The 22,720-nt window shown below is 43.7% G+C and overlaps 1 protein-coding gene across 1 annotated transcript in view; it reads right to left on the bottom strand.

Annotated features, from left to right (window-relative positions):
• The window catches only part of ALK (ALK receptor tyrosine kinase), a 559,106-nt gene extending 537,348 nt beyond the window's left edge, over nucleotides 1-21,758 (bottom strand). The window contains exon 1 of the mRNA XM_028724462.2: nucleotides 20,686-21,758. Within this exon, the coding sequence (XP_028580295.2) occupies nucleotides 20,686-21,343 (658 nt within the window). The 5' untranslated portion in view covers nucleotides 21,344-21,758. The remainder of the gene's footprint in view (nucleotides 1-20,685) is intronic.
• Nucleotides 21,759-22,720: the final 962 nt, after the last annotated feature.

The raw sequence follows: 22,720 nt of genomic DNA, 5'->3' as shown, positions 1-22,720 counted from the left end.
CACAGATCAAGTGGATCCACAACATATGGTGAAGTCTGGCATAAGTGCAATTAATCAGAGATACATGAAAGTAACCTTTGGAAATAATAGATGGTTGCACCATTGATATAAAGAGCTGACAAGCCACACAAGGGCTGGCAGTTGCTTTCTAGCCTAATCAAAATTAGTTCTGGGAAATCACTTGTGCCTCTCCTGGCAACTGGCCACACCTCCCTGGGATGACCTGCCTTGCACTTGAGAATCACTGGATTTGCATACTCAGCTTCTGTATACAGAAATATCTCTACCAGTTGATTGTGCTGTACACTTGCCATTTGACAGCTAAGCAGCTGAATCGCTTATTGTTCTGTGGTCGGGTCATCTGGGTGATGGTATAGTGGAAGAAATTATTAATTTATAAAAGCTGTGGGTGATTACAGTCAGTATTTAAATAAAATATTATTGAAGCTCTATCTGCAGGTATTCTATTTTCCCTAAAGGATTCTACGAACATCTGGAGAATTTGTAGGATAACATTTTATGCAGGCTGTTTTAAAAAAACACACAACCTGTTTATTTGATTATGCTAATAGCTAATTAATTCATACACCTGAGTCAATAGTTGAGAGAAAAACTGACTTCTCTAAAAATGGAAACTTCCCTGCCTTTTCCTAAGTGTTTAAAAAATGTACTGTATACAACCTAGGCTTCAAAAATGAGCTTAGTTCACCAACACTCTCATTCAGGTCTGCTGAGTAAGAAAGCAAGCAGAGGAATAAAGGGCTGCCTGAGGACAGGGGCAACCTCTTTTCTCTTGTGAACTTGGAGTTGGCTTCCTGTTTAGGAGCCTAACTCCCCATCCCCTATGGTGATCGATAACCTGGCAGGTGCTGAAAGTCTAAGCACTGCTCAGATAGAAAAAAAGGCAGAGGAAAAGGAAAGGAGAACAACTACCACATACAGAAGATGTACATGTGAACCTTTTTTTCTTGGTGTTCTCTCAAGACTCCTTTGATAAGATCATTAAAGAATCAGGGACACTGTAAGCATTGTGCATGGTTGGTGTGAACCCAGTCACTATTAAAACAGTATACTTAACAAGTAAGCTGTAGACATGGGTGAAGGTGTTCTTTCAGTTCTGAAGCTGTCAACTAGCAATGTTCAACCATTGTTAAATGACTCCACCACGATAATTTAACTTGTGAAAATCTGTTGCATGTAAATTCACCATCAGTTTATCCTCCATGCTAAACACACATGCCAATAAACTTTTTAAAGCACATCATTTTCTATATTTTGCTTTTTAAAAAGTGATCAGGACTCTCTTCCTGAATGAATATTCCCATCCATGAACCAGGGCTCGTCCAAGACAGTTTGAGAAGGACAACATGGTGCCTCCCCCATTCCATGTCTAAAGGCCAAATAGAATTATATTTCAAACACCCTTGATAGGACAGTATCCTCTGCAGCATCTGAGGGCAAAAGGGCACTTTAGGAGGGTGCAGGGAAGGCTGTCTGCTCCCTGCCTCTCAGCATTTGCCACCTGAGGCAGCTGCCTTACCCTACCCAATAGTAGGGCCAGCCCGGCAATGAACCAGAAACATAGTACACAGAAGGAACCATGAAATTTTAAGCAGCTCCACCACATGGTTACAAAGAAGCACCTGATAGTTTTCTTATTTGTTCAATTTTTTTAAAAAAAATAAATGTCCAGCCAGCTGAGTAAAGCAACCGCCCTGGTGCCTGGGACAGGTAACAGCATCCTTTAATGGGTCACTGGGTGACCTTGGGCCAACCACTGCCTCTCAGCCTAACCTACCTCACAGAATTGTTTTGGGGATTAAATGAAGAGCAAGAGAACCGTGTGGCCACATTTTGCTCCCCAAAGAAAATGGTGGGATATACCAGTGTATACCTGTCATATTTGCCAGGTCAATTTCCATTCCAGACATGGGATGGAGAAGCAAATACTGGCAATTCCCACTCTTGTCTACGTATTTGTTGGAATTCTCTGACCTCCCTAGCTGCCACCTGTCTCTGGAAATCATTGGGGGTGGGGTCACAGGCTAGAGGGCCCTGGACAAGAGCTCTGAAAACTGACCCCAGTGATGTCATTGCATTGTGCAGAAGGACCAGCAAAAACCACCTCATACTCAAGCTTTGTGTATTATACAGAATGCAAGTAGTCAAGGTGCCATAAACCTTTTTGAAACCATTAGTGCTGGCTTGAAGCATTCTGCCATTAAAGCCTCTGTTGAAATATGCAGCAAAACAAAGCATCTAGCCCGGAAGTTGAATCAGGATAATGCTGCCCTCACCAGTACTGCTCTTTATAAGCAGGTATGGACGTACTCAGTGTTTTGCTACCTTTTTATTATTTAAAGTTTACCTACTGATAAGAGACGCACAGGTGCCATTTTGGGTGAGCAGCAGGGTATGTAACGGGCTCTCTTAAGGGATTAAATAATTGACAATTTCCCAGCTGTGCTGACACCAGGCCTGACTCATAACAAATTCATCCAATTGTTTATTTTATTTATTAAATTTACATACAGCTCTTCATCTGAGGATCACAGGGCATTTTGCGGCACAGAAACACAAAAATACATAACATAACTAAACAGTACCCCCTCCCAAGACACACAGAGTTTTAAAAAGGCCATAGATGATATAATACGCCCAAAGCCTTGGGTGACGAAGTGTGTTTTTGCTTGACACCTAAATATATGTAATGAAGGACCAGGTGAGCGTCCCTGGGGAAAGCATTCCACAAATGGGGAGCCGCTACAGAAAAGGCCTGCTCTCATGCTGCCACACTCTGAACCTTATGATCACAGCGTCCGGGTCAGTTCATATGGGGAGAGGCAGTCCTTGAAGTATTGCGGTCCTGAGCTGTTTAGAGCCTTAGAGAATCTACAGCCTAACTTGGTTGTAAATGAAAACTGAAGAGGGTCATCAGAATTATGGGTGCCTGAACAACTACCGCAAACCTAACACACCCTACTTTTATCTGTTCTAAATAATACACGTAGGCCAGCTGTAGAGACTGACATTCATTATACTTTCTTGGACGGTGATATCACAGCATAAATGATAACTTTAAAAAATAAATCACATACAACCATATATGTAAATACTGGAATATTTGGGGGGGGGGGGTTAGAATCATGGAAGATTCAGCATTGCTCTGTAAACAGGTTAGAGAAGATAGCTTATAAATGTTTTAAAAGAATTTCACACTTACACAAACATTTGAGATTGAACTCAGAGTTTAATTGGGGATTTGAACTCTATTTGAAAGTATTAAGACAACCTGAATTACAGATTCCTTATAAATGTATTATTTTCTTCTTATGGTAGTACAAAAATTAACTGTTTCACTTCTGCGTTTTTAGAAGGTTTGCATTTTTCAGAGTTAAAAGGTACACTGAGAAAGGCTTATGGGAAATATCTGCAGGGCAGACTATTCTGTATTCACCATATGCACAGCATTTCTTTCCTTAAACATTTTATTAACCTTCTGCTGATGCAAAATGATTGCTGATCAAGCAATAGATGGGGGGTCAGTCCTGCAATTATGTTTTGAATTCTATTCAAACATATCTCACCCAGCATGAAAGGGTGGGGATGGGAGTTGATAAAATGAGTTGTTCTTGAAATGGGGTCTTTTAGAAGAACAATTAACCTACAATAACTGTTCTGGCCTCCTCTTAAGCCCCTGAATAGTAATCCTTCCTCATTAACTTCAAGTCTAATTAGCACCAGTAATGAAAACTGCTTCTGAAATAACCATAAGGTCATGCTCCCTTCATTTACAAAGTCTAATAATACCAATTAGTGCACTGGCCATTTTGATTTAACCACATGGCCATCCAGTTAGTCAACAGACATGGGCTGGAGGAACCTGTGCACCTGGGATAAGTCACAGCTTGGAATTAGTGAGTAGACTCGAGTCAAACCACAGGTATGGCCACATTTTGGCTGGATCTAGACACATCAAAGAAGCGTTTCTGTTTTGTCTTTCTTCCCTTCTCCTTGCCACCTGTTTTTTTTCCTCTGTTAACGCTCACAGCATTTCTTCTGTGTCGTCCTAAGCATGGCATACAACTTTTCTCAAACTATACACAGCAAGTGGTCTTAGGGAGCAGTGGGTAGAACAGTTGTAGCCTATTTGGGGTGTTGTTTTTGTACCAAGCATTTTATGACTGTCAGATATACCTAGAATTTAGCACCTGCACTATTACTTATCTGAGATTCTTGTACTCAAAAATCCATAAATAAATGTGCCTGTTTTATTTTATTTTTAAAGAAAGCTGTTGGGGGCTACTAGAATAACAGCAGAACTGGGTTCTTCTTGAGAATGTTATTTGATTTTCAGACTACAATTCCCAACATCCCTGACCACTGGTCCTGTTAGTTAGGAATCATTGGAGTTGTAGTCCCAAAACATTAGGATGGCCAAGTTTGCCTATGCCTGATATAGGGCCTGAGAAGGTCTCCTTTGTTGAAGTGTGAGCTCATGAAGAGCTTCTATTTTCTGCTGGTCTAATACTCCAAATGAAGAGATTTCAACTAGGTGAAATGTGATCCATTGATTGGATTGACTAATAATTTGTTGCAAGCTTCAGATTTGCAAGTTTTTCTTCAGGTATAGGCAATCAGGGTGGAAAAAAGAAACCCTACAAATGCAGCTAAACTGGAAGATACCTGGCTGAGGCTAGTGCTCCATGAACAAAGAATTATAAAATCATATTGTAGTAATTAATAGGATTACACTCAGTTAGACTTTGCCCAGAGGAACAGTTATTTCTGCCTTATGGAGAATATGTGATGGAAATTTTCAATATTGCAATCACTTAGTTTGATAAAAGATATAATTTAATTTACTACATATCTCTCAGTATACGGGATACAATAGTGCTGCTGACATTTCATAGAAGACTTGAGCAGGTACTAACTGAATGGTGCTGAAGGCCAGCTCAGGAAAAGTGTGCACAGGATCGCATCCTTGGAGATGTTGGCACTGGACCTTGGATGGGCAGATCTGTCTATTCTTATTTCTATTATTTCCCTCAGTTTTCCCATCTTTCAGTACTCCACAGTTCAGTACTCCACATTTCTGCATCAGTCTGCAATTTAATTATTTATTTAAGAAGCTCTTGTGAAAATTCATCGGCATTTCATTACAGATTTCTCCTAGTATAACACATTTTTGTATGTTAGTTTCGCTAATATGGGGTTTGTTTGTTTTTTTGCATACTTTACCCTGGTATATGCATTTTTGTACACATTACTTGGCTTACATGGCTGGAGGACTGCACTGCAAAATTTGGAGATGTGCAAATTTGGAAGGATCACTGTGCTTCAGGTTTAGTTCAAGTATTGTTTCAAAAGATGCGAATTAGGTAGGTTTACCTTTAAATGCAAACTGAATCAGATTTATTCCCAATGTTTTATTTTTGTAACTAAAAGCAGCCTCCTGGAAAGAAATTATGGAGGGGAGATGCAGCTTAACTCTTCCCCTTCCAGGCATTTTTGTGCATTCAAAAGCCATGTACGCATTCTTCAGTATGCTTTCTATTTCACAGGGATAAATATATAGGTACCTGTCTCCTACCTGCTGCAGGACAAAAAGCAGCAGGAAGTTACCAATTTTCGGTAGAAAATGTCTGGAAGGGAAAAGATTTCATACCACCACCACCACCTGCTCATCCTTCACCGCTATTCACAGCTTCTTGTCACTGCTTTCAGTTAAAACAAGGACATTTCTGAGAAAATACACACATAGTAACATGTAATTTGGCTCTAAAATGTAGACAGTAAAAGCTACACTTTCAGTTGACACCAGCAATCTGTACACACAAATTGAATTCTATGGGATTATGCCCATGGTTTGTTTGTTAAAAGAATAAAAGAAAAAACATAGATTGCCTAGGTCACATTTGTAGTCTAGGTGCATGCTAGTGCCATCTTCTGGATGTAGCCAGAACTACTCAATTAAAAGGAATGAATAAACTTGTACGGTCATTTATCAGTTTCTGTCAGCGCCTCCTTTCTGTTTTATCCCAATTTAGAGAATTACCTCTTTCTTGAACTCTCTGTTCCCAGCAATGTGTTTGTATAAGAGGTTCACCTTTCACACATACAGAAGTTTACAAGTATATGGAGTATTTAGCCAACTCATGTATTTCGGAGAAAAGTGTTTAAATAATAAGATTTTAAAGCCTCACTATCATTCAAAGCTGGTTTAGAGGAAGGCAGCATCCTTTGATATTATGAACTGATTCTGATTGCTTCCAGAGGCATGCTATGGCGCAGTGCTGCATCTGTGAACTATTTTGCATTAGGGACAAGGGTCCCTTTCTTTGCACTTCATAATGATGAATGTGATTCCTGAAGAGTGGTTCTCCGGTTCCAACCTCAGCATTGATGTATTAGCTGCCTTCTGTGCTCTCACAACTCCACTTCAGCCCCCAGAGGGAAAGGATGTGGCAAACAAAACGTCTGCACTGTTCTGAAGGTGCCTTGCTCTACCAGACCTGGCAAAACCTATGTATATATCTAGGGTGTGGTCACCACACTGTGTAGAAGCTAACTCAGCTGCTGTGACTGAGGAGCAAAAAAACCACCTCAGAGCAGGAGCTGCCAGCCTCTTGTGTCCTGTCACTGGAAAGGAGCTGTTGCATTGCCCCCAACCAATTGCAAGTTCATAATAAGGTAATAAATTGCAAGGACGTAACAATGTAAGCGAGGCCTGCTGTATGAAGCCCAAGTCCTGCCTAGACCAGCATTCTGCTCTCACAGTGGCCAACCAGATGCCTCTTAAATGAGGTAAAGTTAAAGGGACCCCTGACCATTAGGTCCAGTTTTGACCACACTGGGGTTGCAGCGCTCATCTCGCTTTATTGGCCAAGGGAGCTGGCGTACAGCTTCCGAGTCATGTGGCCAGCATGACTAAGCCACTTCTGGAGAACCAGAACAGTGCACAGAAATGCCGTTTACCTTCCCACCGGAGTGGTACCTATTTATCTACTTGCACTTTGACGTGCTTTCGAACTGCTAGGTTGGCAGGAGCAGGGACCGAGCAATGGGAGCTCACCCCGTCACGGCGATTCGAACCGCCGACCTTTTGACCGGCAAGTCCTAGGCTCTGTGGTTTAACCCACAGCGCCACCCACGTCCCATCTTAAATGAGGTACTAGCTTTCAAATGAAGTAACTAAGAAGTGGAGTGCCAATCAGATAGCTTTAAGAAAATGGGCTGAACCAGAGTTCCTTAACCCACTTTGAAATCATCAGCAGACAGCTGCCTAACATAAATCAGAAATTCCCTTTGAATTAACAGTGGATCTTTATCAACTCTAGGAGCAGTGTGCTTTCGACATACTGTGCTGAGTCTCATCAAAAAAACTGTGTGTGTGTGTGTGTATTTGATTGGTTTTGTTTATTTACTTTGGCTAGTGCAGGTGAAATAAAATGGTGAGCATACAACATAGCTCAGCGTATCTTTAAAAGGACTACAGGTGCATCCAAAATATTCAGATAATCATACATTAAGAGAAAAAGAAGTGCTACTTCCCTAGGATTACATGAAGAACCCCACAGACCAATAAGAGAGGCAGTTTTAGGGCAGCACAACCAGTTCCCCAGCACTGGACACCAAGCAGAGAGGATGCCTCGTAAGCACTTGCCCTGCTGTGGGAAGGAGGCATGGGCTCTAGGACCCTGCAAGAGCCCATGGTGCAAGAACTAGGGGAGGAGCAAATGTTGGCTTAATCCAGGGTGCCAAAGCACCAAAGTCCACCCTTGCTAGTAGGATAATTTTGATTAACAGTGTTGGATTAAAAAAAGGCTTGGGGTGAGAGGAAGGTAGTTCAGTGTTTGTGTGCTGTGTGTACACTGTGTACACTGTGTGTGTGTGTGTGTGTGCACATGTATGTCTGTGTGCCCTATAGCAGGTGTTATTTGAAAGCAGTGTGCTGGTTGTTGTAAAACTTGTGTTGAAAGCAAGTAAAAGTAATTTATCACATATAATGTAAAGTGGGATACCAGCATCATGCTTCTGCTGCTGCAGTGAATCTCTTCACAACCATGGTTTTCAGCATAATAGCCATCACAGAGTTCCAGAACAGCCACCATCAAAATAGCCCTGTTGCCGTTAATGTACAGGCACAGTTTACTGGCTTCTGCCACCTCTCCCTCGCCACATCAGATAATCTTTTGATTAAGGCCTCCATTTCATGTTATGTGCATGAAGCAGGAAGGGGTTAACACAATTTATGGGCTCCAGGGTTATGCTGGTGGCCCCAGCCCTGATGTCTCCTATTGAATGCTAACATCTGAAGAGGAGAAACCTGTGTATATAGGTTGGCTTGCCCTTTTCAGATATCCATGCTCAACATGCAGACGTCAGTAGGCATGAGTAGAGAGATGTGACTGTCAGGGTAGTTCAACATCCATTTAATCACATAGAGCCTCCTTGGTATGAGGTGGTTTTAGCTCAGGGTGCATCACCAGGGGTGTAAAGCTCAGCAATGGAACATAGCTCAAGGCTATAGCCTAAAAGCATTTGACACAGCAATGTTGCTACAGCTATGCTGTGGGTATAGTCATTGCCTGGATGGAACCCTGTATAAGCTGCATTGTCTAGGAATTCTATATATGCTACATTGCGTTCTACTGAAGAAAGGCAGGATATAAATGTAAATCTATGCAGTTAGGAATATTGTGTAGTGGCTTGTTCACTCAACAGGTTGTAGTGGTGTAGCATGCATTTTGCTGACATACTCTGGGCCATGCCCCTGCCTCAACCTAGAAAAGCTCCCACCATGTAGTAGTGAAGCACAGCCACCATTGTCATGGACTTGCCATGGACCATCAGGAGCCTTCTTTGTGGATGTGAGGTTAGGACATTGCTTTCCATTTAGCCCTGCCTCTTCTCCCTTTTTCCATCTCAACTTTTACGAGTTGGTCACCTTTCCATCCAGTTTACATCACGGTCCACTGTAAACTTATTGGTGTAGGGTGCATCATGGTGCTTAACTATGTGTCTGCTGTTCCTTACAAAACCTGTGTTACTCTCACACAGACATCCACCCAAACACACTGTGTGCAATGATATGTCCCATTTTTTGTGTGGCATCTCAGTGGGACTTAAACACTTTCCCAATGTCTCTCTCTCTGTGTGTGTGTGTGTGTGTGTGTGTGTGTGTGTGTGTGTGTGTCCGTGTCCTCTCTCTCTCTGTGTGTGTGTGAGAGAGAGAGGGGGGAGGAATGTGTGCACTGTCACCATATGGAATACATGTGCAGGCCTTTTACCTATGGGGGTGACTTGGATGTTGAGACTGGAATGGCTGGACTGCAAGGGAAATTAAACTCTTTTCTGAGAGGAAGCCTTGAGGTTGGTGGCTTCATGCATCACTTCAGTCGCTGCCCTTCTCACTGCTAGTCACTGGCGCCTCTAATAAGGGAGGCACTGTGGACTCTTCTTTGCAGCATTTTGGCAGCATCCTTCTGTATTGTGTGTGGGAGGAGGTGAGGACCAGGCTCCATAATATCATCATAGCCTCCTTACTGCTTCTGCATGTTGATTGATGCCCTCCATGCATGAATATGATGTGCTATTGTCAATACACAATGCCATTATTGACTGGTGCTGCTGTAGTTGCCACTGTGGGAATGTCTGTCGGTGGTGCTACATTATTTCTTGTATGCTACTGTTCATGGTTGGTTTTCGGCTTTTGCTGCTGTGGGTACGTATGATTGAGACTAGAGGAGGTGCGCCTATAGTGTAGTGGATTGGCCTGTTATTCTCAAAATGCATTTCTTGCCTAAATATTTAAAGACATAAATAACCTCCAGCTATTCCACCTTGTCATTTTAAGCTTTCTGACATTTATTGTTGTGAAGAGAAGAAAGGTCAAACTTATCAAATCTGCATTTATGCTTCCATGACATTTTTCTCCAACCAAATTTTTCTGAATTACAGAGGCAAGACAAATGTAGCTCATTTCAGAAAGGACCTTTTTCATCTATGCATGGCCGCCTATGCCGTAGCACACATTTCTGAATATTCTTTGTATAAGGGAAGAGTAATAATTCAATCAGTTCAAGAGAAATTTGGGAAGCAGTCTTGTGAGGTAGAGATTGCATTCCAGTTCTGCCACTGACCCATCAACAGTGTAGTCCTATACATGTGTACTCAGAAGTAAGCCACAGTGAGTCAATGGGATTTACACTCAGATCCGTGTGTACAGTGCATAGGGTTGTAGCCTAACTACCTTGGGGAAAGGAATTTAGACCTCATTTTCCAAACATAATGACTAGTTTTAGAGTGCCTTCCTTTCAGGTAAACAAACATACAAAGTGGTTTGAATGCAGCATTCAGATGCTTTGAGCAGTAGGTATGCATGCAGAGTTGTTGCCTCCTGTTGATTTCTAGCTATAATTATATTTCTGCTAAATATTTACATAACGCAGTGTCCCTTGAGGGACTGCAAATTTTCAGAAACAGATGTACAAAATAGCCCCAGCTAAAGTAATCACTTGAAAAGAAATCTTGTATATTTTCCTATATATTAAACACTGTTCTGACTTGGCTGGTACATTGTGCAATATATTTTTACCTATCAATATTTTAGCAGGTTGGGTTACTGTTAGGAATTCTAACAAAAGGCAGCCGAATGATAAGCAAATGTAAAATTATACTTCAGGAAGCAAACTTCAGATTCCTTGGCACAAGTCTATGTTTCCAAGTGTGGTGCTCAGAGCCAGAGACAAATCCATATCACTGGCCTTCAAACAGGAGCTTGAACTTTGAATATCAAATATACGTAGTGACCTTCGCATAAGCAAGTTGCAGACCGAAAAACGTTTGCTGAAATTAGGTGGCAAATAACTCTGACAAGCCAGAGACATCCATAAGCTACAGATAGGCAGCGTGCAAACAGGGAACAAGGCTACGGTTTGTCAAATAAATTGTTTTTCATGAAAACTGCTCAGGAAGGGACGGCAGTGGGGAGGAGGGGTATAACTCACTACATTTCAAAAGGACATTTTATTGAACAGATCAGAGAAAATTCAGGCATCCTGGCTGCTGAATCTACTTGTTCTCCTAACTAAACAAGACGGAAGCATGTATTAACTGGAAACTTCTCCAGAACCAAGTCTATTTATATGAAACGGAATTCCAACTTTTGGAAAAGTCTTGGAGGGATCATGGGTGAGAATCTGCTCAGGCCAGGTCTCTCTTTGGAACTGATGCTAGTTAAACAAACGGAAGTATAATAAACAACATGCCAGCAGCAGTGCATATTATAGGTAATGACAATGGGGAAAATAATCCAATGGTCATAGTGCTGCCTTGGGAGCTTCCTTCTCTTCTGAAGACACTTTGCATCCATGAAAATGAAGCTTTTCTCTGCCATGTTTCCCCAACTGTAAATGTGAATAACTGCATCTCTTTACCATAAAGGAATACAGCCTGTACCAACATTTTGGTACACCAATGACTTAAATGTCACGTTTAACTATTCTAGCAGTTTAGAGGGAGACAGACATACAAATACTTATGATAGACACCAAGAGAAGTCAGAAATAGAGGTCTATACAGGTCTGCACTGCTTAGAAATTCCACCAAGCTCAGGTTATGCAGAAACTGCTCTTCATTCATAGTTCATAGTGCAGTTAAATTGTTCTCTGAACCTTACTTCTGTGGAGACCATTGAAAACCAATGTGGTCCACTGGGTAGTTGTTGTTTCTATAATTTAAACTTGGGTTCAAATCCAAGTTGAACTCATCTGTAAATTGAGAATGTTAATTACTGACAAAAATGGGCTATGTAGAAAATGAACCAACTAATGGTAGAAATACAGACACACACTGCAATTGTATACACTAACATCCTGTGGAAGTCAGTGGGAACTGAGCAGTTTTGAAGGCAATAGTTGCAAAAGTCATTTGCATATTCATATGCAGGTGATTAATAACTGGGCCAACTGAGAATTTTCACACTTTAAACATTAAGCATGCCTACACATTAGACTGACATCAATGAGAATCAATGGGGGAAATATTCCTTTTGAACTACAGGAAGATTACCAGCTGAGGTTGCATTGCATCTGAAGTTACACCCCATTCAAATGAGGCAAATACAACAGAATTAAACACAAGCAAAATAATTGCACAGAGTTGATTTGTAAGAGCCATAGTGAGACAGCAGAATGAGGTAGCTATTGCCAGTAGCTTTCAGCATCTCACTCACAGTTTAAATATTTCACTCTTAACATAATTTCTGTTGTCAGGATTACAAAATCAAACAAAAAGAATAGCAATAAATTAATTATCCATCATGATTATTATCATATGATCCAAGCCAGGGGTGGGAAATGGCCAGCCTGTTGAGACCACGGAGGGTCATGGAGCCTCACCAACTGAACTGCAGCTTCTACTTCTTAGCCCCCCATCCTACCCCATCATTTAGGTTTAAAAACCTAATTCACACCTATAGAAGACTACCTTCAAGCATAATTCTAGCACAGGAACATTTTCAGTGGAATTGCAGCTGGGGAAGGAGTTAACATTTAATGATAAACTGATTTGATAGTTGTTTCTGTTCTCCAGGGCAGGGAATGCTGGGGAGCTCTAGCAGAGAATTCTGAGCACCTTAATCAAACTATAGTTCACTGGCTTTTTTGTGGGAGGCCATGCTAGTTAAACTGGTATAAGACCAATATATGTGGGTAAAATACGTAGCTATAGCATTAGTATCTAAAGATTTGTATACACACCACCTGTTGCAGCATTACTCTAGTGCAATTGCTATCAGCCCCAAATTGTACTGGAAGTTGGCTGAATTTACTTCCTAACAGAGTCATTTGCTCCCACCCTCTACCAGTGTGTCATAAAAATGGCCTATCCATAGCACATGATCCATGTCCTATCCATAGCATATAGGACATAAAGATAAAAAGGTAAAGGTACCCCTGCCCGTACGGGCCAGTCTTGACAGACTCTAGGGTTGTGCGCCCATCTAACTCAAGAGGCCGGGGGCCAGCGCTGTCCGGAGACACTTCCGGGTCACGTGGCCAGCGTGGCATTGTTGCTCTGGCGAGCCAGAGCCGCACACGGAAACACGGTTTACCTTCCCGCTAGTAAGCGGTCCCTATTTATCTACTTGCACCCTAACCACCCTAACCCTAACCTAAGATACCTAACCACAAACTAAGAGTGTCTGGCGGCTTCCAGGATTGTGTATGTTTCCTGATCCATGGGGGTCCCACCCACAAGGACAGATGATGGTCCAAGCAAGGTGGAGGTCTGTAGCCCCAAGATTCAAAGCAAACAGGAAGCCAAGGTAAGGAAAGTTCAGCACCTTGGAGAGGGACCAGTGTGTGGGTTTGAGGACCACTGTTAGTGAACCTGCAGAACATCTAAGTCAGGCATAGGCAAACTCGGCCCTCCCGGTGTTTTGGGACTACGACTCCCATCATCCCTAGCTAACAGAACCAGTGATCAGGGATGATGGGAGTTGTAGTCCCAAAACATCTGGAGGGTCGAGTTTGCCTATGCCTGATCTAAGTTGTCTAAGCAATGCCCTGAAGCAAAGGGCAAATCTTATAGCCTGGGCTAGGTAGAGGCTCCATTCCCTGAGTGCTACATATGGTCAGTTAAAGGGCCCTTTACCGCAGAAGCTGATGTCTTCTAGACCCTCATATTTCAGTTTGTGGGGATCTCAGAGCTCTCTTGATCTTCCAAGGAGTCTGTGGTCCAAACATCAGGGTCTGATTCAGAGGAAGAGATGCAGACTCCAGTGTCCATGACTCCACGTGGCATAGAAAAGAGAGTTGATCCATCTCATCCTTGGGACTGCCATTGTCAGAAGACTTTCTCTCCAAGGATTCCTAGATTCTACATGTTATGGAAGAAATACTACCACCTGCCACAGTGTTAACTTCTTGGCAGCTTGTCCATACTGAATTTTAACTGTGCTATACTTCGCACTGAATATTATGTGAAGGAATATAATGTTAACAAATCCTAAGGCTAAACCCTAATGGGTAGGGCTATTGTGGAGTCTGCCAGCAGCTATTCAAAATCAGCAAGGCCTAGAAGTAGGAGGGCTCCTACACAGGTACAACACAAAAACATGGACATAAGGAGGAGCCCATCGTTCTAAAACTGATTACCAGGGTGGTGCCAAGAACAGAGATCTATGGAGAGGGAGCAGGGGGGCATGCAAAACCACCCTCTTTTTCAGAATTAAAGACCATGGAGGGGGTAGCACCTGAAGGCAGTGTGAAAGACAGGCCATCAAAGGATGATTCAGGAACAAAGCATTCTGAGAGTTACTGCATAGTGAGCCACAGTGACCTACCTCAAGCTACCTAGGAGAACATTCAGGCAGAGAATTTTCTTGGTGTCAGGAGAACTGTCAACATATTCTATTTCTAGAAGTCAATTACTGTGCCTGTCCCTCTGCTTTACCCCACTAGCCCAAATAACAGTCAGCACTGGCAGCAAAGTCCAAATGGAAGATTGCTGGGCAGCAGAGGAAGGTCATTTCACAACACCATGCAAAATTTCATGCTTTTTCTTTGTAAGTACAGTAGTACCTCTGGTTGCGAATGGGATCTGTTCCAGAGGCCCATTCACAACATGAAAAGCCCACAACCTGAAGCGCCATATCTGCGCAGGTGTGTGGTGCGATTTAGCGCTTCTGCGCATGTGTGAGCTGCGAAACCCAGAAGTAAGCGTTTCCAGTACTTCCAGGATTGACTGTACTACTTTTGGTTTAGCACTAAATTGAGCAACCTAAATACCCAAGAACTTGCCATGGGTGTAAGATGGAAGTACTTATACATCCATGCAACTAATTCCAGCCATCCCATTTGAAGTAGTTGAATTTCATATACTTTTCATTAATATTACATTTTCTCCAAGTGCCAGAACTTGAACGTAAGATTGATATATTTATTTACTATGTTGTGCAAGGGTGTTTTAACATACACATTTGTTTTTTTCTTCTAATATGGCTATTTTAGCATAGGCAGTATCAAAAAGACAGATGAATCCTGCTCATGGAAGTATAAGCAATGCCCTTTCATTCCAATTTGGAAAGTTTCAGCAGGGCTTGGAGTAGAATGAAAACCATCTGCTAATACCCATGTCTGCTTGCATTCTCCAATCCACTCTACCATGATCTGAGATGAAAGTATGCACCTACAGACATTCCCAGGCCATGCAAGACCTATCAGCATATGTTTTATAGCTTCCAGGATGTGAAAAGTCTGATGACATCATGAACTACTTGACGTGCCAAAGACCTGCTTCCAGATCTCTCTGGACATCTCCAGGTTATGTTAAACCTTACATTGCAAGTTGTTTCAGACCAAAACCCACCAAAATGCAATAGGTTCTAAGTCAGAAATCACTCTGCACTAGTTGGCATCCTGGTCCGAAATCTAGTTGTAAACATCAATCAATTCCATCTATATACTGGTCTCCAACCATTTCCCACTGTTTACTTTATTCAGGTTGGTATATGTCTCCACCATATTTTCTTATTTCCATGCTGAAATCTAGTGACCAGTTCTGACTACTTAAAACCTGAAGAACTTTGCTACTCGTGGTATGTAGAAAGTCTAAATAGGAACCAAAAGCTAGACTGAGGGAATCCTCCAGCACAACATTCCAGGTGCTTTTGAAGTGTGAGCGTAGCAGTAACTCTAACAAAAATGCAATTACACTCCCATGGCGCCAGAACAGCTTCAGACATAACCCCATATTAAATTAGTATTAGTCTACATGTGTGCTATAGATTAGGAAGAAATGCACCCTGAAGTCTCAAATGGACATACTATGCATTCCTATTAGGAACACTGTTCAACATCTCAATCTGTCTCATACATCAAAGTGGCATGACCTTCTGAATTGTCTCTAGACTGGCTTGCACTGTCTGTGCTTTAATATGCACCCCTATACACATACACTTTTGAATATATTGGTAACAATTCATCATCAATAAAAGTTAAATCCTCCTTACTATCTACAGATTACTGAAACATCCTAACAAACTTGCTTCAAGGAGCAAATGAAAACATTTCTGGCATTATAACAAGCAGATTTGTCTACAGTATAGATGAAATACATGGACCAGTGGTTTATAGATCATTGCCTGATATAGATCATACATTCACTGGTGCTGGGCTAGAGCTGTCCTTCCAAGGTGGAGGAGCATGCTCACCCACTCCCCTCCACCACACAGATAGCATCTAATGTGAGCAGGGCACTCCATTCACAAAAATGCCCTATCACACAGACAGGCCTAGTCCAGGTTGTCCTTTCTCCCGAATAGTGTGTGTTCGTGAGTGAGGAAGGAGACTGTGTGAACTTGACATCCATACAAATAGATGTTTGTGTGGAGCATGTGACTCTCACATGATGCCATTTGCATGGTGGAGGAATTAGAGCTAGCCCCCTCTTCCACCTTGCAAGAGCAGAACTGTCCCTGGCAAATGTAAGAACCAGGACTTCGTTACTAGAAGGTTATAAGGTTATAACGTTTTCTGGTCTAAGGTTATAACGTTTTCTGCATCTTCAGAGTTTGCCATTGCTAAATCTTAGGGACCTCCTGGCTGTAAACTGGCCCTGTAAAGCAGGAGTCAGCAAACTTTTTCAGCAGGGGGCCGGTCCACTGTCCCTCAGACCTTATGGGGGGCCAGACTATATTTTGGGGGGGAAATAAAAATGAACAAATTCCTATGCCCCACAAATAACCCAGAGATGCATTTTAAATAAAAGCACACATTCTACTCATGTAAAAAGACGCTGATTCCTGGACTGTCCATGGGCTGGATTTAGAAGGCGATTAGGCCAGATCTGGCCCCCGGGCCGTAGTTTGCCTACCCATCCTGTAAACTGAGAACATTACTGAAAGCTGAAAACACCCTTAAAAAAAGTCACCATGGCAAAGGTTGCGAACCCCAGCACAGAACCCCCATAACACAAGGGATGTTATGCTTAACTGTTGAGAACTGAGCATTTCATCTAAGGACTTTTGTTGACACATTCTGCGGGGTGTTCAATAGAGCTTTTGCAGCCATCCTTTAAGATGGCTTTTCTTGCAATCTTTCACTGTCTTCTTAATAATACTTCCCACACACGCTGAGGATTATCCTTCATAGAAATCTCTTCCAGAGTGATTTGTTAAATAGGGAAAGGATATAGGCTTTAGCTAAGCAATTTTTTTAAATAACCTTCAGTGGGTTCTGAGTAGAGGTTGGAGTGACAGTTGAGGCAACAAGAACATTTACTGGAACTTCTTGCTCATTTGGGAGGCAGAGTTCAGCTACACTTTGCTTCCCAGACCATCAATATTTTAATCTCAATCTACAAAAAGAACAACTTTGCCAGCCTAAATAAATAAATAAAGTCAGGTTAATTATTAATCTCAACTTCTGGCAATTGTGAACTACTCACTAAACACGCAATAAGGAAAAGTCTACTGTTTACCAATGAGAGTGTAAAGGCTATGCATTGTTGACTTTAGGATTGCATTGTTTGCAACATGTTTCCTATTAAGATGAACAACTGCTTACATGTTTTGCAAGGAAGATCTCAGCTATGCCCTTTCTGCAACAACTTGGCTCCTGCAAACAACATTGGTAGCTCTTGTGTGTAGATGAGCTGCTGCTTGTAGATTGTGTTATTAACAAAGCATCAAATAAATATGCCTTCAAATTAAATGCATGGTCATACTTAATAATGGAGCAAATATAATATATTTGAAGATATAACTAACAGCAGTTCTGAACTACTGTGAATCCCAGCAACAGAACCACTCAGAAGAATGATAGGTAGCATATGGAAAGAATATTACCCACAGGCGTCCCAAATAGTAACCAGAAGGATCTGTGGGATCTGTTTCTCTGAAAATCACATCTTTGATTGTTCTGGAATTGAGGGCAGAGCTTCAGCAACATGTTTTTTTTTTAAGTGCCCACAGGAGGTCCATCACCATAGCTCAAAAAACTGAGTATAAGCCCTGCTTGTCCAATTTTTATTTCGGTTAGAATGCTTTCAATCTTGATTGTGCCCACTGAAGTCCTATCAGCAATTTTAAACTTTCTGGACCATTTATTCCTATATAAGACAGAAGGTGGATGCTTCAGCTTTCATTTCCAAACCAATCGGAATATACAACTCTCTTGAAAGATGTATTTAAGACTGCTCTGCAGGCCATTAACTATGGGGTTACTAACACTCCACTGATTAGGGTTCTGCATTATAAAATACTAGCTTATGTCCTTATGGCACATTATAAGGGGTATGAGGTTAATTTAGACCATAATTTTACTTAAATGACAGGGAAAAGAAAGAGCTGCAGTCTAGATCGTATCAGCACTCAACATATGGGGAGAAGAAGGGATCTGTTGTTGTTTTTTATCAGGAAATTCAACAGGGAACGATTGGAACAAGGGGGCATGCAATTCAGTGATCTCTTGCACTGGTCTAACCTTACAGGAGTTAATGAGACTGAATCAATATATATGGTCATCAGTCAATCTCTCAGAGGAGGGACAGGCAGTTTCTTCAGTCAGAAGAGACAGGCCCTGCCTGGTCAAGCTATTCATGGCCTAGAGAAATTTGGGAAATGATAGCATTGCAGCCACCAGGATATCTTGCTTATGCTTCCCTGAACAGAAGATCTCAGCAAGTGCCAATCTCATTCCAAAACAGAAGAACATGTGATGGACTTTCATACTGATTTCATCCTGGTAGTGGGAGTATCAAAGTATAGGCTGAATGCAGCCTGCAGGCTGTCAACTGGCCACTACTGTCATAGAATATAGAAGCATTCCCTTTGGATACAAAAATGTCATTAAAAGAAGAATGATACTAAGAGGTTTCCCCATGTGTATGCTTCTCTTCCAAGAATGTGTCTCTTGTCCCTGTGCATTGACTTTATGCACTGTCTAGGCATTTTTCCTTAAGAAATAAATTCTGGGACTTCTCAGTATACTCTGCTTGTGCATAACACACAGTACAGTCTTCACTCCATTTACTCTAAAGTAGCCCAAGGGAGCTCAGAACTACTCTGGAATCAGTAAACTGAAAACTGGCAGTCTGGTATACAATTTAATTAAACCTAAATACTTCTACTTTACAGCAGTTTAGTCTACTTCAATTCATTGGCTGCATAAACTTAAATCAGTAGTTCAACAAAATTGAGGAGTTAGCTGTTATCCTACTTTATATCCCCATGGTAATCCATAATGTAATTTCTGTAACCTTACAAGCAAGCTATGGGGACAAATTTTCATCTGTTTCACTGAATTAATGTGTCATACATTAAACACAAGGAATTTGAATTACACTGTATCTTACAGAAAACTTTTTAAGGCATGCTGATAACAGTCAGTAGGAATCTATTGATTGAAGGAATGTGTTTAAGACACACATACTGGAATGCAGAGATATTGATTTTAATCCAGTAATTAATGGAAGAAGAGATAAATTGAAATGAAGACTGGTCACTGGTCATTAATCAGTTGACAGCTTTAGCAGTTATAGACTTACGTGAGACTAGAGAGACCAGAGAGACTTGTGAACCACAGCTAAAGAAATACATCCTGCTTATCAACCAACCACTTCATAAAGTCTTTTTTTCTAGGCTACAGTTCCTTGAAACTCAAACCACACACAATTTTTCACAAACATGCTTGATCCAATCAAAACTTCATTTTGTATCTCTCTTTTTCCAGGGCCAAGAGATTCAAGACCCTCTCTACTCTCTGTCTTGAATAATCCTGAAAAATGTGGTTTACTTTTACTGGGTACATTTAACTGGAAATAATTCCCACTGAAATCAGTGGAACTTTCTTCTGGGTAACCAGGTACAACAGTGATTTGTTAGCCAATGACACAGAAATTCAAGGAACCACTTGCATCTCCCGAGATAAAATAAACATCTAGAACCAGAGCAGTCCACAGCCCAATTGCTTCTTAGTAGACTAACCGAAGTGCTTTGGAACCAAACTAGATGCTTTTTAGACCATAGTGATAATGATTACTCGTTTATTATTTTCTACAAGAGGGAGAGGGCAGCTTCCTGGTCAAGGGAAGGAAGAACTTTGCCTTTGATAACAACCCTTTATGCCACTAAGTGAGAATCAAGGTTCCCAAATAGAGTGCTGCAGAGCCTTATGCCCATCAGCCTGCAGTACAATATTTTTGCACTGGACACCACAAGGCCAAGCAATTAAGGGAGAAGAGGAATTTAGACAAGCACAACAGGCATATAGTTTCCATGCAACTCTTTCAGTTCTATTCAGAAATACACACCCTTTCCTGCAGTGGTGACTGGTTATTTTAAGATCTGTGCAGAAATTTCAGAGCAGATTACAAACTCTTTCCAGTGGATTCTTGTGATAAGCTACATAACTTCTCTACAAGAAGTAGAGTCGACTTTAGAGGCAGCAGCAAAATACGTCCTAGAGGTTTCTGAGATTAGGTTTCCTAATCCAAATAATCCTATCCCGAAGGGGTGGACTCTGGGAAGGCAAAGACACCTCTGCCCCCCCCCCCTATTTCATTCCTGGTAGAGTTCCCAAACTTTCTCCAGGGACAGATTTGACCCCCATCCCGCTAGTAAGGGAGAAGCCCTGCATCTTGTCCGGATGCAGAAGTCGCTAAGCAGCTGCTCACCTCTGGTGGCCATCTGCAAGAACAGACGGGGCTGGGAGGCTCTGATCGCCGCTGATAAACTGCCTTCTCTGCCCTGGAAGGACGCCTTCCTCTCGGGCATCAGCCGGATCCTCAGCCTGCCTTCTCCAGAGCGGATCCACCAGCTGAATTCCTCGGTCAGGGTGAACTCGATCTGGCGTGCCTCTGCCTGGGCTCCTTCCCCGGCAGGATGCCACGCGCAGTCCTCCCGCAGGTTGGCTTCTCCCACTTCCAGCACCAGCTGCTTGGCGCGGCGCAGCTTCCTCACCGAGCCGCCTTTCAGCACCTTGGACGGGGCTCTGGCGCGGCCAGCAGGCGCCGCCGACCCGCTCCTGGGGAGCCAAGAGCTGACCGCGCGCAGCAGCGGCTGGCAGGCGAGCACCAGGCTGCAGCGCGCCTTGAACCCGCCCAAGGGTTCCCCGCCGCCCAGCACCAGCTCCCGCAGGTAGGTCCGGAACAGAGAAGGCACGATGAAATCCATGGCTAGGCTTTTCCTCTGCTGCCGGGAGAAACTCGGCGCATCCCGCTGCGGCGGGCGGGAGCCCGGAGGGGAGCTCCCCGCTTCCCGAGGCACCGCTTGGGCGGCCAAGGCGGCCAGAACGGCCAGAAAGAAGAACCGCGGCAGACCGGCGGCGTTCATCTTGCCATGGAATGGAGCGGGCGGGGAAGAGGCGAGAGTCCGAAAAGTAAGCTTCCTCCCGCTTCAGGCACCAGCGGGAACCAACTGGCCGCTGAGGCGGATCCTCCTGAAGCGGAGCCACCAGCCGCCCACGAGGCGGATTCGCGCTCCAATCACCGCCGCCACCAGACGCGCCCGAGAGGGTCTAAACGTCCCGCCACATCCTTGTGGCAGCCTCTTCCCTGAAGAGGCAGGAGGAAGGTGGAGGCGGGGGCGCTTGCCTCGACCTCGCGCCCAGCCGCTTGCAGGCGGCGACAGGAACGCGCGCGCGCGCCCCTGACCGCCGGAGATTCGTTTTTGGTTTTGAACCAAGGGAACGGACCGCGCGTTTTCCCTCGCCAAGTCTGTGGAGAAAGCCAAACGCCGCCGTCCGCTTGGTGTCTGTGTCTCCGGATTCCTCCCGCCTCTGCCCGGCTTTGAGAGTTGCAAGGGGGCGGCGTGCAGCGTCTCTTCAAGTCCCGCGTCGTCCAGACGTCTCGGGAAGCGACGGGGCCCCCGCTCCTGGCCCGCTGGCGCGACTCTCCCAGGCCCCGGCGAGCGCTCTCCTTTCCCTCCTCGCCGGGTTCTCCGGCGCAGGCTCCTTGCCCGGAGGTTCCCCCGAGTCGTTTGGCTACGAGTCGCCGGAGCAGGCACTGAGCTCCCTTCGCAGCCTGGGCTCCTCTTCTTCGACTTCCCTGCACCCTGGCAGGTGACGGAGGAGCTCCTTTTTGGCAGGAACAGCGGGCCTTTCGAATTACCTCAGGACTCGCCCTCGCTTTCTTCAGACGGGCCGGCGGTCGCCGTGGCAGGTGAGACGCTCACCCGCTCACCCTTCCCTCTCTCGCTGCTTTTTCTGAAGGAAAGGGGAAGAGCGTGGTGGTTTCGCGGTTTCGCTTCCAGCCGGAAAGGCAACTGCTACTTCTACTATTGCCGCCGCCGCCGCCGCCACTACTAGTAGTCGAGACTCCTACTCCACGTTTGCTTGGCGCTTCAGCCTCGCTCTCTTCTATCTGCGGGCACCACCGCTGCGAAGATTTTTCACAGGCTCCAACTACCCGCCACAACCCTGGCATTACCCTGTGAGCGCTGACATCACGCACGAGCGCGGCTGCTGGCAGCCAATGGCCATTTCGGAGGAATTCATTATGCAAATGAACAGAGGTAGTGGGAGGGAGGCGCGAGCTGGAGAACAGCCGGCCATTGAGAAAAGCAATGAGATACACGCTCGCTCGCTCGCTCTCGTTCTCCTCTCATTCGCTCTCTCTCCCTCGTTCATTTCGCTGATGGCAGAACAGGCTGGCTGTTTTAGGCAAATGAGAGAGCCCTGCCTTGAAGGGAAATTTGCAACTGTGCACTTTC

This window comes from Podarcis muralis, chromosome 3, assembly GCF_964188315.1.
Source record: "Podarcis muralis chromosome 3, rPodMur119.hap1.1, whole genome shotgun sequence".
Lineage (NCBI taxonomy): Eukaryota > Metazoa > Chordata > Lepidosauria > Squamata > Lacertidae > Podarcis > Podarcis muralis.
Note: the sequence above shows the minus strand (reverse complement) of the source record. Positions and strands in the feature narration are given on the sequence as shown.